Source organism: Phascolarctos cinereus, unplaced genomic scaffold, assembly GCF_003287225.1.
Source record: "Phascolarctos cinereus isolate Bilbo 61053 unplaced genomic scaffold, phaCin_HiC Scaffold_8;HRSCAF=390, whole genome shotgun sequence".
Taxonomy (NCBI): Eukaryota; Metazoa; Chordata; class Mammalia; order Diprotodontia; family Phascolarctidae; genus Phascolarctos; species Phascolarctos cinereus.
The window spans coordinates 77,622,093-77,641,990 of NW_027556291.1; the positions used below are offsets into that span (position 1 = coordinate 77,622,093).

The window sequence follows — 19,898 nt, forward strand, 5'->3', positions numbered from 1 at the left end:
TCTCTGTTGTCCCTCATTCTTAGAAATATCAGTCCCTCAAATGATAAATGCGGGAGAAGATGTTGGAAAATTGGAACACTAATGCATTGTTGGTGGAGTTGTGAACTGATATAGACATTCTGGAGAGCAATTTGGAACTGTACCCAAAGGGCTGTAAAACTGCATATTCAGCAATAGCACTTCTAGGTTTGCATCCCAAAGAGATCAAAAAATGAGAAAATGACCCACATGTACAAAAATATTCATAGCAGCTCTTTTTGTGGTGGAAATTGAGGGGACGCCCATCAGTTGGAGAATGGCTGAACAAGTTGTGGTATATGAATGTAATGGAATACTATTGTGCTATAAGAAATGATGAGCAGGCAGACTTCAGCAAAACCTGCAATGACTTGTATGGACTGATGCTGAGTGAAGTAAGCAGAACCAGAAGAACATTGTATACAGTAACAGCCATGTTGTGTGATGACTGACTTTGATAGACTTAGCCCTTCTCAGCAATGCAAGGATCTAAGATATCTCCAAAAGTCTCATGATAAAAAATGCTATCCACATTCAGAGAAAGAACTATGGAGTCTGAATGTAGATGGAAGCACACTATTTGCCTTCCTTTTCCTTTGTTGTTTTGTTTTATTTCTCTTTCTCGTAGTTCCTCCCGTTAGTTCTAACTCCACAATGCATCATGACTAATGTGAAAATATGCTTAATATGAATGCATAAATAGAGCCTATATCAGATTGCATGACATCTTGAGGAGGGGGGGAGGAGAGGAAGGGAGAGAAAACTTAAAACTCAAAATCTTATAGAAGTGAATGTTGAAGACTAAAAATAAATAAACTATCCAAAAAAGAAAGAAAGAAAGAAATACCAGTTCCTGGTTATAGAGATGATATAGCCCCATGGCAGAATTCTTCCCATGTCTCTGGTTGTGAAGTTCATTTTTTGCTTTTGCCCTCCTCTTGGTCAATTTTTCCCTCCAAATCTTTGCCTCCAAATCCCCACTTTTCTGTGTGTCAGTTGCTCCCTGGAGCTCTGACTTCCCCATCTCTCTAAGTACCAAATCCAAGCAGATAATACCCATTGTAAGGTCTCCATCTCCCTTTATAGAACATCTCTCTTCACTTATAGGGGCATTCACCAGTGATACTCTCTCCTTTTCAATCCCTCTCTTTGGCTCCTCACCAATTCTCCTAAAGAATTTCTTCTTCTTCTTCCTGAGAGACTATAGGAGTTATTTTCCCTTTGACAGGATTAGAGTACACCATACATTCTCCTCTATGTTACTTTTCCCTCCCCCCTTTTTATGTGCCTTCCTATTCTGTAATTTAGTCCCACCAAACAAACATTGATTCACCTGTAGGTGGGGTTTTGTGAAGTTTAGTCTATGACATTTCAAGCCTGTTTATTATTCTGCTTTCACTCCTGTCTTCTTGTGTACATTTAGAAAGAAATTTCTCAACGGTTTCTCTGTTGTTATTATTTTGTTGTTGTTATTATCCTGGGTTGATGTATTTATTTACCCTTCTTGCATTTTTGTAGTCTGGGGAATTTGAGAAGCAAAAAATCTCTTTGAGTCTGGTTTTCTTCCCAAGAATATTGTGGGGAGCGCTGCCATGGTCGAGCTTGTGGTGGTGATAAAGAGAGAATCCTCCTCACAGTTCCAAGGCAGAAAAGAGTGCTTGTGGTCACTCATAGACCAGAGTACAGGCCAGGAAAGGAGTAAACACCTCACCTTTGATCATACCACCTTGGAATAACTGAAAACTTACAGGTCCCTAGAAGTATCTCTGAAAACAGCTGCACCAAACCCCTGGAACAGTACATTCTCCACACTGGAAGCAGACCCCTACCTTAACAAAGAGTTTAAAAGTCAAGTTTGCACAAACTGTGCAAAAAAAAAAAAGTCAAACCATTAAATCTTTCTTTGGTGACAAAGAAGATCAAAACATACAACCAGAAGACAACAAAGTCAAAGCTCCTACATCCAAAGCCTCCAAGAAAAATATGAATCAGTCCCAGGCCATAGAAAGGCTCAAGAAGGGTTTTGAGAAGTAAGTAAGAGAAATAGAGAAAACCTTGGAAGAGAAATGAGAGTGATGCAAGAATATGGTGAACATCACTTTATTCTTGAATGTCCATCTTTTTTCATTAACAGTTTGGCTCAATTTGGCAGGAAAAGTAGCCTGTATATTGAGCTCCATTACTCATTGGAACGCATTATTTCCTTCCCTCCTAAGTTTTTTGCTGGGTGCAGAATAGTCTTGTTATTTGAATTTCCTTTCCTTTATATTTGAAAGGCTTTCTCCTGATCACTTGCAGAATTTGTTTCTCAATCGAAAGGTTTGATTTAGCCACTATTTGTCTCATAGTTTGCAACCTCAGGTTGCTTTTTTGTTAGTTTTTCGTTGTTGTTGTTTTGTTTTTCTGGAGGCACTGCTATAGATTCCTTTTATTGGCACTTTGTTTTCTATATTCAAAAGTATTAGACCAGAGGTGGGGAACTTGCTGCCTCAAGACCACATGTGGCCTTCTAGGTCCTCGGTTACAGCCTTTTGACTGAGTCCAAGTCTTACAGAACAAATCCTATTCTTAAGGGGATTTGTTCTGTGAAGTTTGGATTCAGTCAAGGGCCACACTCCAGGACCTAGAGGGCCACATGTGTCCCCAAAACCATAGGTTCTCCACTCCTGTATAACTGGACAGTTTTCTTGTATGATTTCTTGCATTACAGCATTCAGGAATTTTGACCTGTGTTCTTTTGGGAGACCTATAATCCTTAAGTTGCCTCTACACATTCTGTTTTTGCGATCAATATATTCTACTTGTATGGAGAGCATACTCTCTTTTAATGTTATTTCTTTTTATTTCTTCTCTTCCAGATTGTCCTTCATTTTGGTATATTCATCTTCTCAATCAGTTATACTTCTTTTTTTGTTTGTTTCTTTGGCAAGATACCACTATGGATTCCAGTTTTTCTATTCCGCTAATTATTATTTCTTCTGTGTAAGTCATGAATTCTGCTCTCAAAATTCTTAGTTCTCTTGTAAGATATTCAGGAACATCCTGCTGTGGTTCTTTGAAGGGGCCTCCTGCACTTGTTTTCCTGAATTGCTCTATCTTCCAGAGATGAAGCCCCCCTAAACTAACATGACAGTGATCTTTTGCAACTGAACTCTATTAAACTTTCAGTGCCCTTGAAGCCAAGCCTAGCTCTGGCCAGTCTGCCCAAACTGATAAACAGTTTTTTGGGACCCTTTCAGACAAGTAGAACATCCCCCCTCCATGGTCTAACATTCCCAAGCCCTCCTCCCTCTTCCTCTTCCTTCCCTATTGCTCTCTTCCTCCTCCTATGCCACTCCCATTGCCCTCCACTCCTCCCATGAGACCTCCCTTTTTTGTAAACCCCTAAATCAGGGGTGGGGAACCTGTGGCCTCGAGCCCATCCTTACCTTAAATATTCATGTTTCTGCCTGTATTTTGGATTCCTTTGTACTTGGCATAAGGAGTTCCCACATATATGTGCCTTTATCTTGTAATAAATCAAGTTTCTATCTGTGTCTTATGGAACCATGACTTTGGGTTATTAGTTCCATGTTCTCTTAGAAATCCATATGTTCTTCTGCCTAATCAGCTGTGAATCATTTTCCTTTGACTTGCAATATTTACTCACAGATGCCTGAACTCTTACTAGACCTGGAAGCCATATTTTCTTTTTTTTAAACCTTAATTTAATTTTATTTTTTAAATTTTATTAATTTATTTTGATTTATCAGCAATCACTTCCATATGCTTTTGAGCTGAAAATTTTTCTCCCCCTTCCTCCCCGCTACCCTCCCCAAGACGGTGCACAATCTGATACAGGCTTTACATTTAAGTTCCTATTAAACATATTTTCACATAAGTGAAGTTGTAAGTAAAAATTAAAACCAATAGGAGGAACCATCAGAAAGATGAAACAAAACTCAACAGAAGGTAGAAATAAGTGATAGCGATTCAACTTCCATAGTTCTTTCTTTGATGTGGACAGCATTTTCATCACGAGGCTCTGGAGATGTCTTAGATCCTTGTAATGCTGAGAAGGGTTCAGTTTAACATTATTCGTCATCGCATAATGTGGCTGTTATTGTGTACAAAGTCCTCTTGGTTCTGCTCACTTCACTCAGCATCAGACCATATAAGTCTTTCCAGGTTTTTCTGAAGTCAGCCTGTTCATCATTTCTTATAGCACAATAGCATTCCATTACATTCATACACCACAACTTGCTCAGCCATTCCCCAATTGATGGAAGCCATATTTTCTTATGCTACTAATACCTTCCATGTTGGTTTTTCTCCTTTGCTTAAGGTCTTTGGTTTTCTTCTTCCTTAGATCTTTGATAATTTCAGTTTCCCCTGTCTCCTTATTTTTCCCTGTTGCTCACTTTCTGACTTCTTCCCCTTTGATGGTGGTTTCCCTGGGGGTTGAATCTCAAAGTGTCACAGCCTCCCTTACACATTGGGCAGCTCACAGTTCACCAGCCTAGGTATCTGCTCCCAAGTGACTCCTGGGCAGTACAGAACTAACCTTAGCTAGATTCTGGGCTCTTTACCTCAGACCTAGTGCAATGCCATACAAGCCCATAAAAGTGTCCTACCCCATTCCCTCTATTCCTCCACTATACTGCAGACCTCTGTTGTGGCACAGAATGATGTTGTGTGGCAACCATTTCCTGAGGAAGTTGCTGTCATTTTGAGTTTGGATTTCCAAAGCAAGGGGAGGGGTGTGTATGTCAGGATGTAGAGTTGAGTTTTGTGGCAAGGTAGCATGTTGGCTTGTGTAGCTCTGCTACTGAGAGCTTGATGGGTAGTGTGGAGAGGAGCAGCTGAGTGAGCTTGCATGAGGGGTTAGGAATTATTGGCCTTCTCTGCTCATAGTACCTCATTGAGTTGAGTTTCTACCTTGTTTGGATTCTTGGTGTGCTAAACCATGGAGACAGCTGAAATTGCTTTATCTTTAGTGTATAATTCCTATTTTGTAGAGGTTTGAGAGGTCATAAAAATCAAAGAAAATATCTAGTCCTCCATCTTATTGGTTACACGACCCAAGAATACCAAATGATATTTCTTAAGTGCCTACTGTACACAAAGCCCTGTGCTTGCTGCTAGGGAAATAAAGACGAAATGTAAAACTCTAGATTTTACTCTTACCAAGAGTCTTGTGCCTGGAGGGGAATGGGGGCCTCCCTGGAAGCCACTAACTGCAAAGGGCTCCCTGGCTTCTGGGATGTTCAGCCCACAAACAGCAAACATGTCCCTTTGGCCCTGAGTCTGCCTCGGTCACACAATGTCAGAGCTGGGAGGTTCCTCAGACTTCAGCTGGTCCAATCTAGAGCAAAGCAAGAGTCTCCTCTACATCATCCCAGACAAATGGTTTCTGGCACCTCCAGTGAGAAAGAGGGACCACCACCTCCCCAAGCTGCTCATTCTATTTTTGGATAGCACTAAGGATTCTGGCAATTTTTATGACATTAGGCCTAAATCTGCCTCTCTGCATCTCTGACTTCCCCCTCCCCTGGGTCAACATCTCCAGGTCCTTCAGCCCATCCTTATATGGCACCTGAACTCCAGCCTCCTAACCATCCAGGTGGGCCGTTCTCTAGACCATCTTGTTGATCAATGTCCTGCTAATGGAACTAGAATAGAGCTAGCTCCTGCAGACGGCCTCTGAGCAGAAAAGATTCCAGTGGGACTATCGCCTCCCTAGAAAGACTGAAGGGCTTTTAAGGCAAGACCTTTGGATTTGGCTACATCACGCTGTTGACTCTTATTCAGCTTGCAGTACACTCAACTTTTCAGATGATTATTTTGATGAACCACTTTCTAGTTATACTTCCCCCATCCGATTCCTGTGAAGATGGTTTTGAGAACTCAATTATAAGGCATTACATTTATTCCTATAGTAGCAGGTGACCTTTCCTCAGCACCTCTTTGGAGCATTTTCGGTTACCATTCCTGGTGACTATACAGAAGCCTGGGGAGTGGGGTCAACTTCTGACTTTGGCAGAGAGTCTGATGATTGGTTGTTGGGCAGGAAGATCTAGGGAGGCAGGTTACAGCTCTATGTCACTCTTTTTCTGTCTACATCTCTCTGTCTCTGTCTCTCTGTCACCATAATGGTTGTACATGAATCATGGGCTTATAAATACATGATATACAGAAGCAAATGAGCATAGTAACCTTCTATTTGCAAAGATGTCAGATATTGGGGTAAAAAACTCATTATACAACAAAAACTGCTGATAAAACTGGAAAGCAGTGAAACTAGGTATAAAACATCTCACACCCTATACCAACATAAGAACCTAAAGGACTGAGATATAAAGAGTGACATAAATAAATTACAGGAGCATGGGAGAAAATTTCCATTCAGATCCGTGGGTGGGGCAGAGTTCGTGATCAATCAAGAAGAGAGAGAATCACAGAAGTTAAAATGGACAATGGTGATTATATATAAATTAAGTTTTCACACAAACAAAACCAGTGCAACTACAATTAGGAAAGAAGTGGGTAAATGGGAAAAATAACTCGGTAGCAAGTTTCTCTGATAAAGGTCTCATTTCTAAGATACATAAAGAAATTATTCAAAGTTATAAGAAGAAGAGCCATCCCACAATCAATAAAAGGTCAAATGAAACATTAATAATCAGAGAATTGCAAAATTAATTCCAGGTCACACTGTTAAATTTGTAAAAGCTAACAACAACAACAAACAAACAAACAGACAAAAAAAAAAACAGCAAGGAAATTTCAACTAATGGAGGGGCTATTAGAAAATACATATATTAATCAGTGAACCTGTGAATTGGTCCAGTCATTCTGGAAATCAATCTAGTCTTTCCAGCTAACTGTCCATTTTCCATGTGCAGTTCTGTTTGGTTTGAACTCCACAGAACATGAATCTTGGGAGGACTTTGGTGCTCTACCCTGCAGCCCTCCAGTCTGAGGGGAGAGAAGGCTGAAGAAGTTGGACAGCACTGAGTATCTAAAGTTGTACAAAAATATTTATAGCAGCTATGTTTGTGGTGGTAAAAACAGGTAACTAAGGGAGTGCCCATCAATTGGGGAATGACTGAACAAATGATGATGTATGAATTGCTAGAATATTGTTGGGTTGCAAGAAATGATGAAGGGAGCACTTTCAGAGAAACCTGGGAAGATGTACATAAACTGATACAGAATGAAGGGAGCAGAACCAGTGGAACAAGATAAGCAATAGCAATATTGTAAAGACAAAAATTTTCAAAAGTCTTAAAAAATTCTAACCAACCATAATTTTAGAGAACTTTTGATGAAAATATCCTACTCGTCTCCTGATAGAGGTAGCAGAATCAGGGTGTATAGTGAGAGAGAGATAGAATTATAGATAGACAGACAGACATGTTCAATGTGAGGATTTATTTTGATTGATTATGCACATATGATATAAGGGGTTTGTTTTTCTTTGTTTTTCAGTTGAGGAGAGTGGGAGGGAGAGAAAGTGGATTTTTAAGAATTAATTGGGGCAAATTCGGTCAATTTGAAAAAAAAAAAAGGACCATAGACTCAACTAGCTAGGCTTGTACTGGGCCTCAGATGCCTATGTCACTCATGTGTTTCCCATGATTAACATCAATTTTGTGAGCATTTTTTAAAGGTCAGAAGATACCACAACAGTGGTAACTGATATCTTTCCTCTTCCCAAATACCTGGGCAGCACTGGAGAGGCAGATTGCCTAAGCAGTGGATGGAGTAGACTAATACCAAAAGAAGAGGTAGAATCAGAAAGAGACCACCAGAGAAAAGATTGAGAGTGACATTTGATCAGACTGTGCTTATAAGTGATGAATGTACAACAGCTAATTAGTAACCCTGCCAAAAAGGTTTCGTATCCCAACAAGGCTTGGATATCAGTCTCCCAAATGACTGTTAATAGTAATGAGTGAGCTGCAGAATTCTGTACTAGTCATTCTGTCGTGTGTGACATGATTCTCTTGCGCATATCATGGCTTTCTAAGCTAGCATTTCTATAGTGCTTTCAAGTTGTCAAAACACTTTACAAATATTGTCTCATTTGATCCTCACAACAACCCTGGGGGTAGGTGTTACCCCCATTTTACAGTTGAGGAAACTGAGACAGACAGAAGTTAAGCATCCAAGGTTGCACAGCTAGGAAGTTTCTGATGTTAAATTTGAACTCAGGACTTTTTGACTCCAGGTCAAGCACTCTAGTCACTGAATCACTTAGCTACCCCTAATAGATTATCTGTTCCTGTTCTAGGTCCTCGTTTGTACAGTGAGTACCTTCTGTGACTTTCCTTTTTTGGGAAGAAGCCCTAGACAAGAGGAAAAATAGACTCTTCTCTGGGGTAGTGAGGGTGGGGGTGATGAACCAGTGGATGTGAGAATGGGTAACCCAATCCCCTGAGGAGAGTTCAGGCTATCCTAGAGCCAAACCTGGGCAAACCACGATGAAAGGTAAAATTGATCAGCACCCCAAGGGTGGGGGAGGACGGGATAGCCCTGGGACCTCAGCTGAACAGCTGCCTCTACCAAGAAGGTGGTATTCTACTTCATCTGACTGGATTCAGGCCAGGGTTCTAGCCTGTCTACATCCTTTTTGATCCTGACTTTGTCATCCCCAAGGTTAGCTCTCCCTTCTAGCTTGGTGTCATGTGTACAGGATCATAGGGTTGAGGAGGTCATCTAATGCAAACTGCTCATTTACAAAGGAGGAGAAAGAGGTGCAGAGAGGGGAGGGGGACTTGTCCCAAGTCACACAGCTAGGAAGTAGCAGAGCTTTCATGTGGACTCAGATCCTCTGATTTCAGCCTGTTTTACCATATTGTGATGGAGCCTACAAATAGAAGGTCCCAGTGTAACCACCTGCCCAGATCAAAGAGGCCCCAGGATCACAGAACAGGAGAGTTTTATACAGGATGAAACTGAGGCCCAGAGATGGAAAGGAACCTGAGGAAACACAGCTAGGAAGTATCATGGCATAGATCTGACCCCAGGCCCTTCGGCTCCAAATACAGCAGTCCTTCCACTATGCCCACCTCCAGGAACCAACAGTCTTGGTCTAAGAGGTCAGATTAAAAGTGGAAAGGCCCCTTATAAACTATCTAATCTACTGCCACCCGTTCCCAGACATCTCTGATGATTTTCTTAACTTGAAAGAATTAGAATAGTTTAGCCTCCCCAACAGGGTTAAGTATGTCTCATCTCAATAGATTTAACATTTTAAACAAGACTCAACTATACTGATAATGTACATTACAATTTGAAATCTGTAAAGCTGATAGCTAGATTTATGTTATGGATTTTTAAAAAATTTGTTTATTTCAACATTCACTTTTATAAGATTTTGAGTTCCAACTTGTTCTCCTTCTCTCCCTCCCCTCCCCCCTCCTCAAGACAGCAAGCGATATGATATTGATTTTAGTAATATTAACTTCAGAGTACTGTTGTTTTAGGGCAGCTAGGTGATACAGTGAACAGAGTGCCAGGCCTGGGGTCAGGAAGACTCATCTTCATGAGTTCAAATCTGTCCTCAGACACTTAACTAGTTGTGTGATCTTGGCAAGTCATTTTACCCTATTTGCCTCAGTTTCCTTATCTGTAAAATGAGCAGGAGAAGGAAATGGCAAACCACTCCAACATCTCTGCCAAGAAAACGCCAAATGGGGTCACGAAGAGTGGGACATGGCTGAACAGTAAATCTGCCTCAGTTCGTCCCTTAGCTCTCATTTCCTTCTTTATCTGGGCTGAATCAGTATCTACCACTTTTCTAATGATGAGAGGATGAAGGATATTCCAGAAAGAGATTGTGCAGCCTACTGGGATCTAAAGCAAGGGCTTGTCCTAGCCACAGAACATCTGGGAAATTTGGATTCAGTCAAAGGGCTGCAGGTTCCCCACCCCTGTTAGGCAGAAGGTAGCCTCCCCTCCACCTTTCTCAGTTGGTATCTGGTGTTTATGGTTCGGTGGAAGAAGGGCAGGGGGTCATAGTAAGCCAGCAAAGTCTCTGCAGAAGGAGGAGAGGATCGCAAATTGTGCCTGAGGCACAATCCCATAGGCCAATTTATTCATCCCTTCTTGAAACATGCAACCATTCAACTCAGGGGAGATAATGAATGATTGTCTCTTCATTCTTTCCTCAATAAACGTTGGAAATACTCTCCACACAATAAGCTGACTGGAGTTCTAGCTTCTCACAGGCTCTTTCTAAAGCTCTCTTCATAAAGTTGCTTGGTAACACCCCAGTTAAAATTGTTCCAAGGAGAGTTAGTTTCTGCTTAGCTCCTTCCTATCTTCCTTCGGGTTCTTCATAGAGCCTCTTGGATCACAGGTAAACACTCGTTCTCCATGAATCCAAAAGGAGAAGGATTTCACATTAAACCATTTTCACAATTGTCTTTTTTAAACTGTCCCTTCCATCATTTTTCTCCCAACATTCGATTTTAAATATGCAGGACAGATATTATGGTGGTTTGAGGTGTCCCCAGAGGTGACACTTATGTCTGTGACATTGGTCACAGCTGAAATATCGCAAATAGTTATGGACAGATACACATAACTAGATGGATGTCTTTGTGTTTGTTATGATGCTATTTGTTAATCGAGTATGTATTTAAACATTATGATATTTATTGAAATTGAGATAAGAACAATTTCTGATGGTAAAGGTTTCTCTAGTTCATTGAAAAATGACTAACAATCAGACTGTGGTCTTGATTTAATTAGTTCATGAATGAAAAGGGATTGCAATTTTATGAATGAAAAATAAATCATCCCTATAACCTTAGATCACTAGAGTGCTTGGGATTAATAAATTAAGTGTAGAGCTGTGCCTTAAGTGGCAGTCTGAGGCTGTGTGAACAACCAAGGAGTGTGGTCAGACTCCAGTTCCCATTACCTGTTAAAATATGTTTCTATTGACCCTGGTTAGGTGCGCTCTATTCTTAGTTGTGACTCAGATTTTAAGTTATGCTTCAGGAATTGAAATCCTGTGATTGGAAACATTTTTTATTCAAATTTTTATTATTCGTCCAATAAACAAGCACTGTTTTTCTCTTGCTGCCCCCCACGCCCCCAATCCAAATGAGCAATAAAAAAAAAAAAAGAAAGAAAGTAAAAGAAAACCCTCAGAACAAATCTGCATAGTTAAACAAAATTAATTCTTATAATGGCCGTTTCAAAATGTGTGTCTCATTTTACATTTTAAGGGACACAGAGAGGCAGAGACAGAGAGAAGAGAAAGACAGAGAGAGACAGAAAAAGATAGAGACAGAGACAGAGAGTGTGCGCACACGCATTTATTAAGCATTTACTATATGCCATAGCCCCAGGATACAAATACAAGCAAGCAAGACAATTTGTACCTTTCAGGGGCTTATATTCTACGGGGGACACATTGCTGAAAACCAAGGGCCGGAGTAAGCAAACATTGCCCCTTGGGAAGCAAGACGAAAAGTCTGGAGACGTCGGAGGCATGAGTCCTGAATGAAACGCAGCATGACCCAGCTCTCCTGAAATAGTGGTCTGGGCAGGCAGTCACTAATCAGGAGAGTGGGGTTTCAGAGGTTTCTCTAGAGTGGCAAGGTGGCTATGGAGGAAGGGGGGAGAGAGAGAGAGAGAGAGAGAGAGAGAGAGAGAGAGAGAGAGGAGAGAGAGTGGAGAGAGACAGGAAGAGGCAGGGTAAGAGAGAGGAGACAGAGACAGAGAGAAGAGGCAAGGAGAAAGAAGAGAGAGAGAGAGACAGAGAAGAGAGACAGACAGAGAGAGAGAGAGGCAGAGAGAGGGGTGTCAAGAAAGATAATGACTAATGACTAATTTTGGCAATTAAGAGATCACAATCAAATGAAACAAGTGGAAGTCACATTACAGAAAGTTTAGAAGAGGGTGAAAGGAGAGAAAGTGGAGGGTGTAGATTGCTTTCTCAAGGACTTTAACAGAGAAAGGAGGTTGGGAGAGAGAGAGGAAAATAGGTAAGGGAGTCCCTGCATTTGTAGGGAAGGAACCAGAAGACAGAGAGAGATTGAAGATGGGGGGAGGGGGTAAGGGTAGAGGCAGGAAATGATAGTGGGGGCAATCTACTGGAGAAGATGAGGAGGGTGGGAGATGGGAAGGACCACCTCTCCATCAGAGATAGGGGCCTGAAGGAGGAGATTGTGGGACAGACATGGTGTCAGAGGGATGTGAGCTGAGGAGGGCAAGCTGTCAGGGGAATGGCCTCAAGTTTTTTCAATGACATGGGAAGCAAGATGCTCAGCTGAGAGAGGAGGGAAGAGGAGGGCAGGTGATGCCCTAGGACAGGGGTGGGGAACCTGTGGGCTCCAGGCCACATGTGGCCTTCTAGATCCTTGGGTATGGCCTTTTGACTGAGTCCAATTTTACAGAACAAATCCTTTTATTAAGGGGATTTGTTCTGTGAAGTTTGGACTCAGCCAAAGGGCCGCACTTGAGGGCCTAGAGAGCCACATGTGGCCTCTAGGCCCCAGGTTCCCCACCCCTGGGCTAGGAGGTTTGAGGGGAGAAGAGAGGGTGTGGAACAGACTCCAGACTCCCATTTATGGTGAATGGCATAGAGAATCAATCTGGGCCGAGGAGGATTGCCTTGCCTTGCTACGTTCTCTGTGGCCCAGCTGACACTTGATAAGAGACATGGAGGACAGTGATGGGTGGGAGCAATCCAGGGCTGGCCTTGCTTCCCTGGTGGCTGGACGCCTCTTCTTAGTGCCATGTCAGCTCTTTGTCTACAACTCTCCCTCAGCTGGAGCCCTGAGGGAGTGGCTTTGGACCGTGGATTGGCATATTCACCTTGCTATGCTCCCAAGTCTCCTGCTCCCATGGAGCTGGGAACACTGGGGGATGCCCATTTCCCACTGGGATCTGCTCTCCTTCCGTGCCTGCTGTCCCTGCGTGTCAGGGCCATGCTTCACGAATGGCTCACTCCCTTTCTGCCCTGCAGGGGCATGAGGTCATCCAACGCAAACTAGTCATGGAGAGGGGCTTTGCCCAGAGTTACACAATTAATATTCTATCCAGTGGAGTCAAACTCCAATAGAATGGATCCCTGTGGGGGCAGCTAGGTGGCTCAGTGGATAAAGCACCAGCCCTGGACTCAGGAAGACCTAAGTTCAAATCCACACTCAGACACATAGCACTTACTAGCTGTGTGACCTTGGGCAAGTCACTTAACCCCATTGCCTAACCAAAAGAAGAAGAGGAAGAAGAAGAAGAAATGGATCCCTGGGGGCTGCATATGAACTTCAAAAAGCACATATTAACATCATCTATGTTGTATTGAATTGTATTTATTTATTTGGTTAAACACTTCCCAATTCTATTTTACCTGGTTCAGGACACCTGCAAGGAGTTTTGCCGGGGCCCTACAAATGGAAGGTCCTGCCAGTGTCAAAGGGGGAACAGAATCATAGAACAGGAGCACTGAACACTATCTTGGAGGCCATCTATCAGAATCCCCCTTGTGTTACAGAGGATGCAACTGAGGACTATTGATGGAAAGGGGCTTCTTTAAGGACACACAGCTAGGAGGTATCCTGGCATAGATTTGAACTTGGGCCCTTCTGCTCCAAATACAACAGTCCTTCCATTATGTCCCCCTCCAGGGACCAATAGTCTTGGTCCAAGAGGTCACAGATTAAGAGTGGAAAGAGCCCTAAGAGATGATCTAATCTACAGCATCTCCTCTGATTTTTTAAAAAAATGTTATAGAATTAAAATAGTTAGCCTCCCCAAAAAGCTGAAGTATATTTCATTTCAACAGATTTAACACCGTAAATATGACTCAACTATGCTGATCACATACATTACAATTTAAAATCTGTAAGGCTGATAGCCGTGTTTATGCTATTGATTTTAAAAATATTTACTTCAAAGTACTGCTGTTTTACAGCTAGGTGATGCAGTGGGTAAGCCAGGCCTGGAGTCAGGAAGACTCACCTTCAAGAGTTCAAGTCTGGCCTCAGACACTTCACTAGTTGTGTAACCCTGGCAAGTCACTTTACCCTGTTTGCCTCAATTTCCTCACCTGTAAATGAGCAGGAGAAGGAAAAGGCAAACCAATCCAATATCTCTGCCAAGAAAACCCCAAATGGGGTCAGGAAGTCATCTCCAGACTTTTTTAGGTGTCAATTATAATTGAGTTTCAGCTACAGAGCAGGGGAAAAATGTTAATGGAATCATTCCTCCAGTATTAAAACAAGGGAATGAAAAGCACATTTTTTTTTACTGTGTAGGCACCATTTTTTAAGGTCATTGTCCTGGGTCTGGGGCATCCCACTTTCTGTTACTCAGGGGGTTCATCCAAAGAAGAATGCAATGGCCATTTGGCTGGATGCCTGGATTTGCTTCCCCATGAGCCCTTTCCCCACATTTGCCAGACAGAATGCAGGTGCTTCACCATGACTCTGGGGCACAAACAAGATGAAGCAGACCCAAAGCAGATCAGAAACACTGAACCTTTCTCAAAAATCAGTGCCCACCAACACCCCCACCCCTGCTGAAATAGAATCTTGGGCCTAAATTCCAGCATAATATGTGTGTGTGCTGTTTCTCAAAATAAATGGTGGGAACCTCTGAGTGGGACCATACATCTAGCACACAAAAAGGTAATTTTATCATCTTACTGTTTTTTTTTTTAAATTGGGCGGGGGGGCTGCAGAAAGAGCACTGTGTCCTCATGGTTGTGAAAGAATGTATCTAACTCGACTCTTTTGCACACTCACTGGCAAATGTCTATTTAAAAAGTGCCTTTTCAGAAATGATGAACGAATGATAATGTGCTAAAAGGAAACGCATTTTTTGGGATTACAGAGCCTTCTCTCTCACTCCCCCCCCATTACACACTCAAGACACACCCGTGCACAGTGGTGGAACGTCCGCTCACACTTGCTGAGGAGGAATTTATTTGGTCCCAAGATGCCGGGCCTCTTTCACACTGCGCTTAACCCCAAGTATAGGCGTAGTTTGAACGTTATTGCCCGAATGCCCTCCATTTTACGGATGGGGAAACCGAGGTCTATGGAGGGGAAGGCACCGCCAGGAAGTTCTGGGAATTTCCCGCCACCTCATTGGAGCTTCAGGCAGTTACGTACCCTGGCCCCCAGCCCCCACCCGCCTCGCGCCTCTTCCCCGGGGAAGGACCGTTAGGCATCACGCGGACTCCCACGTTGCTACATTGCCCTGTAAGGGGCGGGTCCGCTTCCGCCCGCCCGCCCGCCCGCGCTTTCCCAGGCACTCACTCCGTCGGGGAGAGCGAGAGAGTCGGCAGCTTGTCCGCCAGCTCCGCGCTCTCTAGCCCCGGCGGCCGGCCCTTGACCTTTCCCATTGCCTCTACAGCCCGTGTTCCAGCCAGAGACCAGAGAGCCAGCGGTCGAGGAAAGCAGAAGTAGGCCGTAGAGGTGTTCCAGGCCCCAAATGGCTTCTTCCGAGCGAAAGGATAAACCGGTAAGGGACCTGCCCGTTGTCCAAGAAGGGGAGCCTGTGCTGATCTTCCATGGGTCCACCATGCGCGAGGCCCAGTGTGTCCGGGTACACGTGGAGGACAATCAAGTCAAATACCTAGTACGTTATCAAAGTGGGAGCGGGGTCAGTTTAGTCAGTAAGGGTATTTTTGCCCACCCCTGTGCACCTCCCCGGCTGCCGTCACCACTCCCGAGACTGGAACCCCTTCCAAGTGTCCAGAAGGCCCAACCTAGCAGCAGCAGCGGGGGCCCCAGCACCACCAGCGGCTTTCCCAGCACCAGTGGTGATGGCCCCAGCACCAGTGGTGATGGTCCCAGCACCAGCAGTGGCTTCCAGAGCTCCAGTGGTGATGGCCCCAGCACCAGAGGCCCCAGCACCAGTGGCGATAGCCCCAGCACCAGCAGTGGCTTCCCTGGCACCAGCAGTAGCTTCCAGAGCACCAGTGGTGATGGCCCCAGCACCAGCAGTGGCTTCCCCAGCACCAGTGGTGATGGCCCCAGCACCAGCAGTGGCTTCCCCAGCACCAGTGGTGATGGCCCCAGCACCAGCAGTGGCTTCCCCAGCACCAGTGGTGATGGCTCCAGCACCAGCAGTGGCTTCCCCAGCACCAGCAGCGGCTTCCAGAGCACCAGTGGCGATGGCCCCAGCACCAGCGGGGATATCCCCAGCACCAGAGGCCCCCGCACCAGTGGCGATGGCCCCAGCAGCAGCGGAGGCTTCCAGAGCACCAGTGGTGATGGCCCCAGCACCAGCAGTGGCTTCCCCAGCACCAGCAACAGCTTCCCCAGCACCAGTGGTGATGGCCCCAGCACCAGAGGTCCCACCAGCACCAGCAGCAGCTTCCAGAGCACCAGCTGTGATGGCCCCAGCACCAGAGGTCCCACCAGCAGCAGCAGCAGCTTCCTGGGCACCAACGGCGATGGCCCCAGCACCAGACGCCCCAACACCAGCAGTGGCTTCCCCAGCACCAGCAGCGGCTTCCAGAGCACCAGTGGCGATGGCCCCAGCACCAGCGGGGATATCCCCAGCACCAGAGGCCCCAGCACCAGTGGTGATGGCCCCAGCACCAGCAGTGGCTTCCAGAGCTCCAGTGGTGATGGCCCCAGCACCAGCAGTGGCTTCCCCAGCACCAGTGGTGATGGCCCCAGCACCAGCAGTGGCTTCCCCAGCACCAGTGGTGATGGCCCCGGCACCAGAGGCCCCAGCACCAGCAGTGGCTTCCCCAGCACCAGCTGTGATGGCCCCAGCACCAGAGGTCCCACCAGCAGCAGCAGCAGCTTCCTGGGCACCAACGGCGATGGCCCCAGCACCAGACGCCCCAACACCAGCAGTGGCTTCCCCAGCACCAGCAGCGGCTTCCAGAGCACCAGTGGCGATGGCCCCAGCACCAGCGGGGATATCCCCAGCACCAGAGGCCCCAGCACCAGTGGTGATGGCCCCAGCACCAGCAGTGGCTTCCAGAGCTCCAGTGGTGATGGCCCCAGCACCAGTGGCGATGGCCTCAGCACCAGCAGTGGCTTCCCCAGCACCAGTGGCGATGGCCCCAGCATCAGCAGTGGCTTCCAGAGCTCCAGTGGTGATGGCCCCAGCACCAGTGGTGATGGCCCCAGCATCAGCAGTGGCTTCCAGAGCTCCAGTGGTGATGGCCCCAGCACCAGCGGGGATATCCCCAGCACCAGAGGCCCCAGCACCAGTGGTGATGGCCCCAGCACCAGCAGTGGCTTCCAGAGCTCCAGTGGTGATGGCCCCAGCACCAGTGGCGATGGCCTGAGCACCAGCAGTGGCTTCCCCAGCACCAGTGGCGATGGCCGCAGCATCAGCAGTGGCTTCCAGAGCTCCAGTGGTGATGGCCCCAGCACCAGAGGCCCCAGCACCAGTGGCGATGGCCCCAGCACCAGCAGTGGCTTCCCCAGCACCAGTGGTAATGGTCCCAGCAGCAGCGGAGGCTTCCAGAGCACGAGTGGTGATGGCCCCAGCACCAGACGCCCCAGCACCAGCAGTGGCTTCCCCAGCACCAGCAGCGGCTTCCAGAGCACCAGTAGCGATGGCCCCAGCACCAGCGGGGATATCCCCAGCACCAGAGGCCCCAGCACCAGTGGCGATGGCCCCAGCACCAGCAGTGGCTTCCCCAGCACCAGTGGCGATGGTCCCAGCAGCAGCGGAGGCTTCCAGAGCACCAGTGGTGATGGCCCCAGCACCAGTAGTGGCTTCCCCAGCACCAGTGGTGATGGCCCCGGCACCAGAGGCCCCAGCACCAGCAGTGGCTTCCCCAGCACCAGCAACAGCTTCACCAGCACCAGTGGTGATGGCCCCAGCACCAGAGGTCCCACCAGCACCAGCAGCAGCTTCCAGAGCACCAGTTGTGATGGCCCCAGCACCAGAGGTCCCACCAGCAGCAGCAGCAGCTTCCTGGGCACCAGCGGCGATGGCCCCAGCACCAGAGTCCCCAGCACTATCGTCGGCTTCCCTCGTACCAGTGGCGATGGCCCCAGTGCCACCAGCAGCTTCCAGAGATCCAGAGGCAGCTTCTCCGGTAGTAGTGACAGTTCACTTGCTAGGTTCTATATCAGCTTCTCCAGTAGTAGTGACAGTTCACGTGTTAGCTTCTATATCACCAGAGTTCCCAGCACCATTATCAGCCACAGCTGCTTCCCCAGCACCAGCCAGTTTAGCACCACACCCCTGGGGGCTTTCAGTGGGAGGAGCAGCAGCAGTGTGCCCATTTTCCAGGGAGGGGAGGGAGCCAGCACCAGTGGCCTGGGCTCACAACCCCCAGCCCTCAAAGTAGCCTCCAAACAGCTATTCTGCCCCATAGTCAGTGGCTGGGATTATGAATGGATCCCTGAGAATCGGGTGCTCCGCTACTCTACTGCCCATTTGAAGCGGGAGAGTGATGCCAGCCTTCAGATGGCTGCCAAAAGGGAGCAGCAGGATGACTATCAGGTCACCTCCTCCCGAGGCAGAGATCAGAGTGAAAATAGCACCTCTGGGGGTGGAATGATGCAGCCTCCCCCCAAGAGAAGTAGGCTGAGTGTTGTTCGAGGGAAAGGGTACCTACCACGTGGAGGCAGGGGCTCTGCTGTGGGTCCAGAAAAAGAATCTCTGGGCAGGCAGAAAGTCCAGGTCCACCTGCCCACGGCCCTGAGGCTCCTGCTAGTGCAAGATTGGGAGCTGGTGACCTTCAGGAAAAAGCTCTTCACCCTGCCAGCCAAGAGGACTGTCAGTGTCATCCTGGCCGAGTATGCCACCTTCCCGCCAAACTGCCAAACCCGAGACAAAAGGTACGCTGTCAGTGGATTGGTAGCCATGATCAAAGAGTACTTTGACCTGGTGCTGGGCACCCAGCTGCTCTACAAGTTTGAGAAACAACAACATGCTGAGGTTCTGGCCTGTTACCCCACTTGGCAGATGTCCCACATCTATGGAGGTGCTCACCTGCTGCGCCTGTTCCAGGAGTTGGGCCGCATGCTCACCTGCTCTCCTCTGAGTGAGGGCAGCCTCACTGTGATAATGAGCCATTTGCAAGATTTCCTGGAGTATCTGGCCAGGGATCCTTCTCAGCTATTTACAGTAGCCACTGATTACCAGGTGACTTCTGCTGAGTACCAGCAAAAAGCTGAGTAAGGGCTTGGTGGTCTTGGCTCCCCCCCAGATTAGCATTTCTTGGACCCAATCTATTGAGTCTATCAGTCCATATCTTGCCAAAATGATCTGTTCTTGTATTGTACTTGCAATGTTTCAGGGTTGATGCTTGTTCCTTTAAATTTTCCGTTAACTACTTCCATGGAGGAAGCCTCTTCTGTCCTTACAGAGCAGTAACCAGTATGTGCAGAAACAGACACAGAGACTGGGATGCTGAGTCGGAGCTTTCCCTGCCTGCCGAGATGACCACAAGGCATGAGGTGTGCTTTGCATTCTGGTGGTTCCACACTTCAGCATTTATGACCTGTGTTAATGCTCAGTGACCAAAGATCTTGATTGATGTTTGTTAGTGCCAGATATATCACCACTTTGACCGAGTTATCTGGTACACGGGGCTGGTTACCTGCCCCTCCTTGCAATGTCACCATGCTTCTCTCATACATGCTTTGTCTCTATGCTCCAATTAGTAAACTGTTCTGATGTTTTCTATGTTGATTCCAATACACATTTAGATGATAGGGGAAAAAAAGTTACTTTCTGTACTGACAAATGTCTAGGAAAGCTCCTCTTTCAGAGGTCTGTTACAAGTATTGAAAAATATATTGATTTTGCTGCAAAAATTAAAAAGTGTGTGTGTGTGTGTGTGTGTGTGTGTGTGTGTGTGTGTGTGTGCATGTGTGTGTTTATAGTTCTAAGAGTTGCAGTAGACCCTAGGGGTGCACCCAGCTTGTAATCCATTAAGACTAAGCTTT

General features: G+C 46.5%; 1 protein-coding gene across 1 annotated transcript; it reads left to right on the forward strand.

Moving 5' to 3' along the window:
• The first annotated feature begins 15,332 nt into the window (after positions 1-15,332).
• Positions 15,333-19,146, forward strand: LOC110203615 (uncharacterized). The gene has a single exon (XM_020980108.1). The coding sequence runs from the start codon at positions 15,457-15,459 to the stop codon at positions 19,126-19,128; it is 3,672 nt and encodes a 1,223-aa protein (XP_020835767.1). The 5' UTR covers positions 15,333-15,456; the 3' UTR covers positions 19,129-19,146.
• Positions 19,147-19,898: the final 752 nt, after the last annotated feature.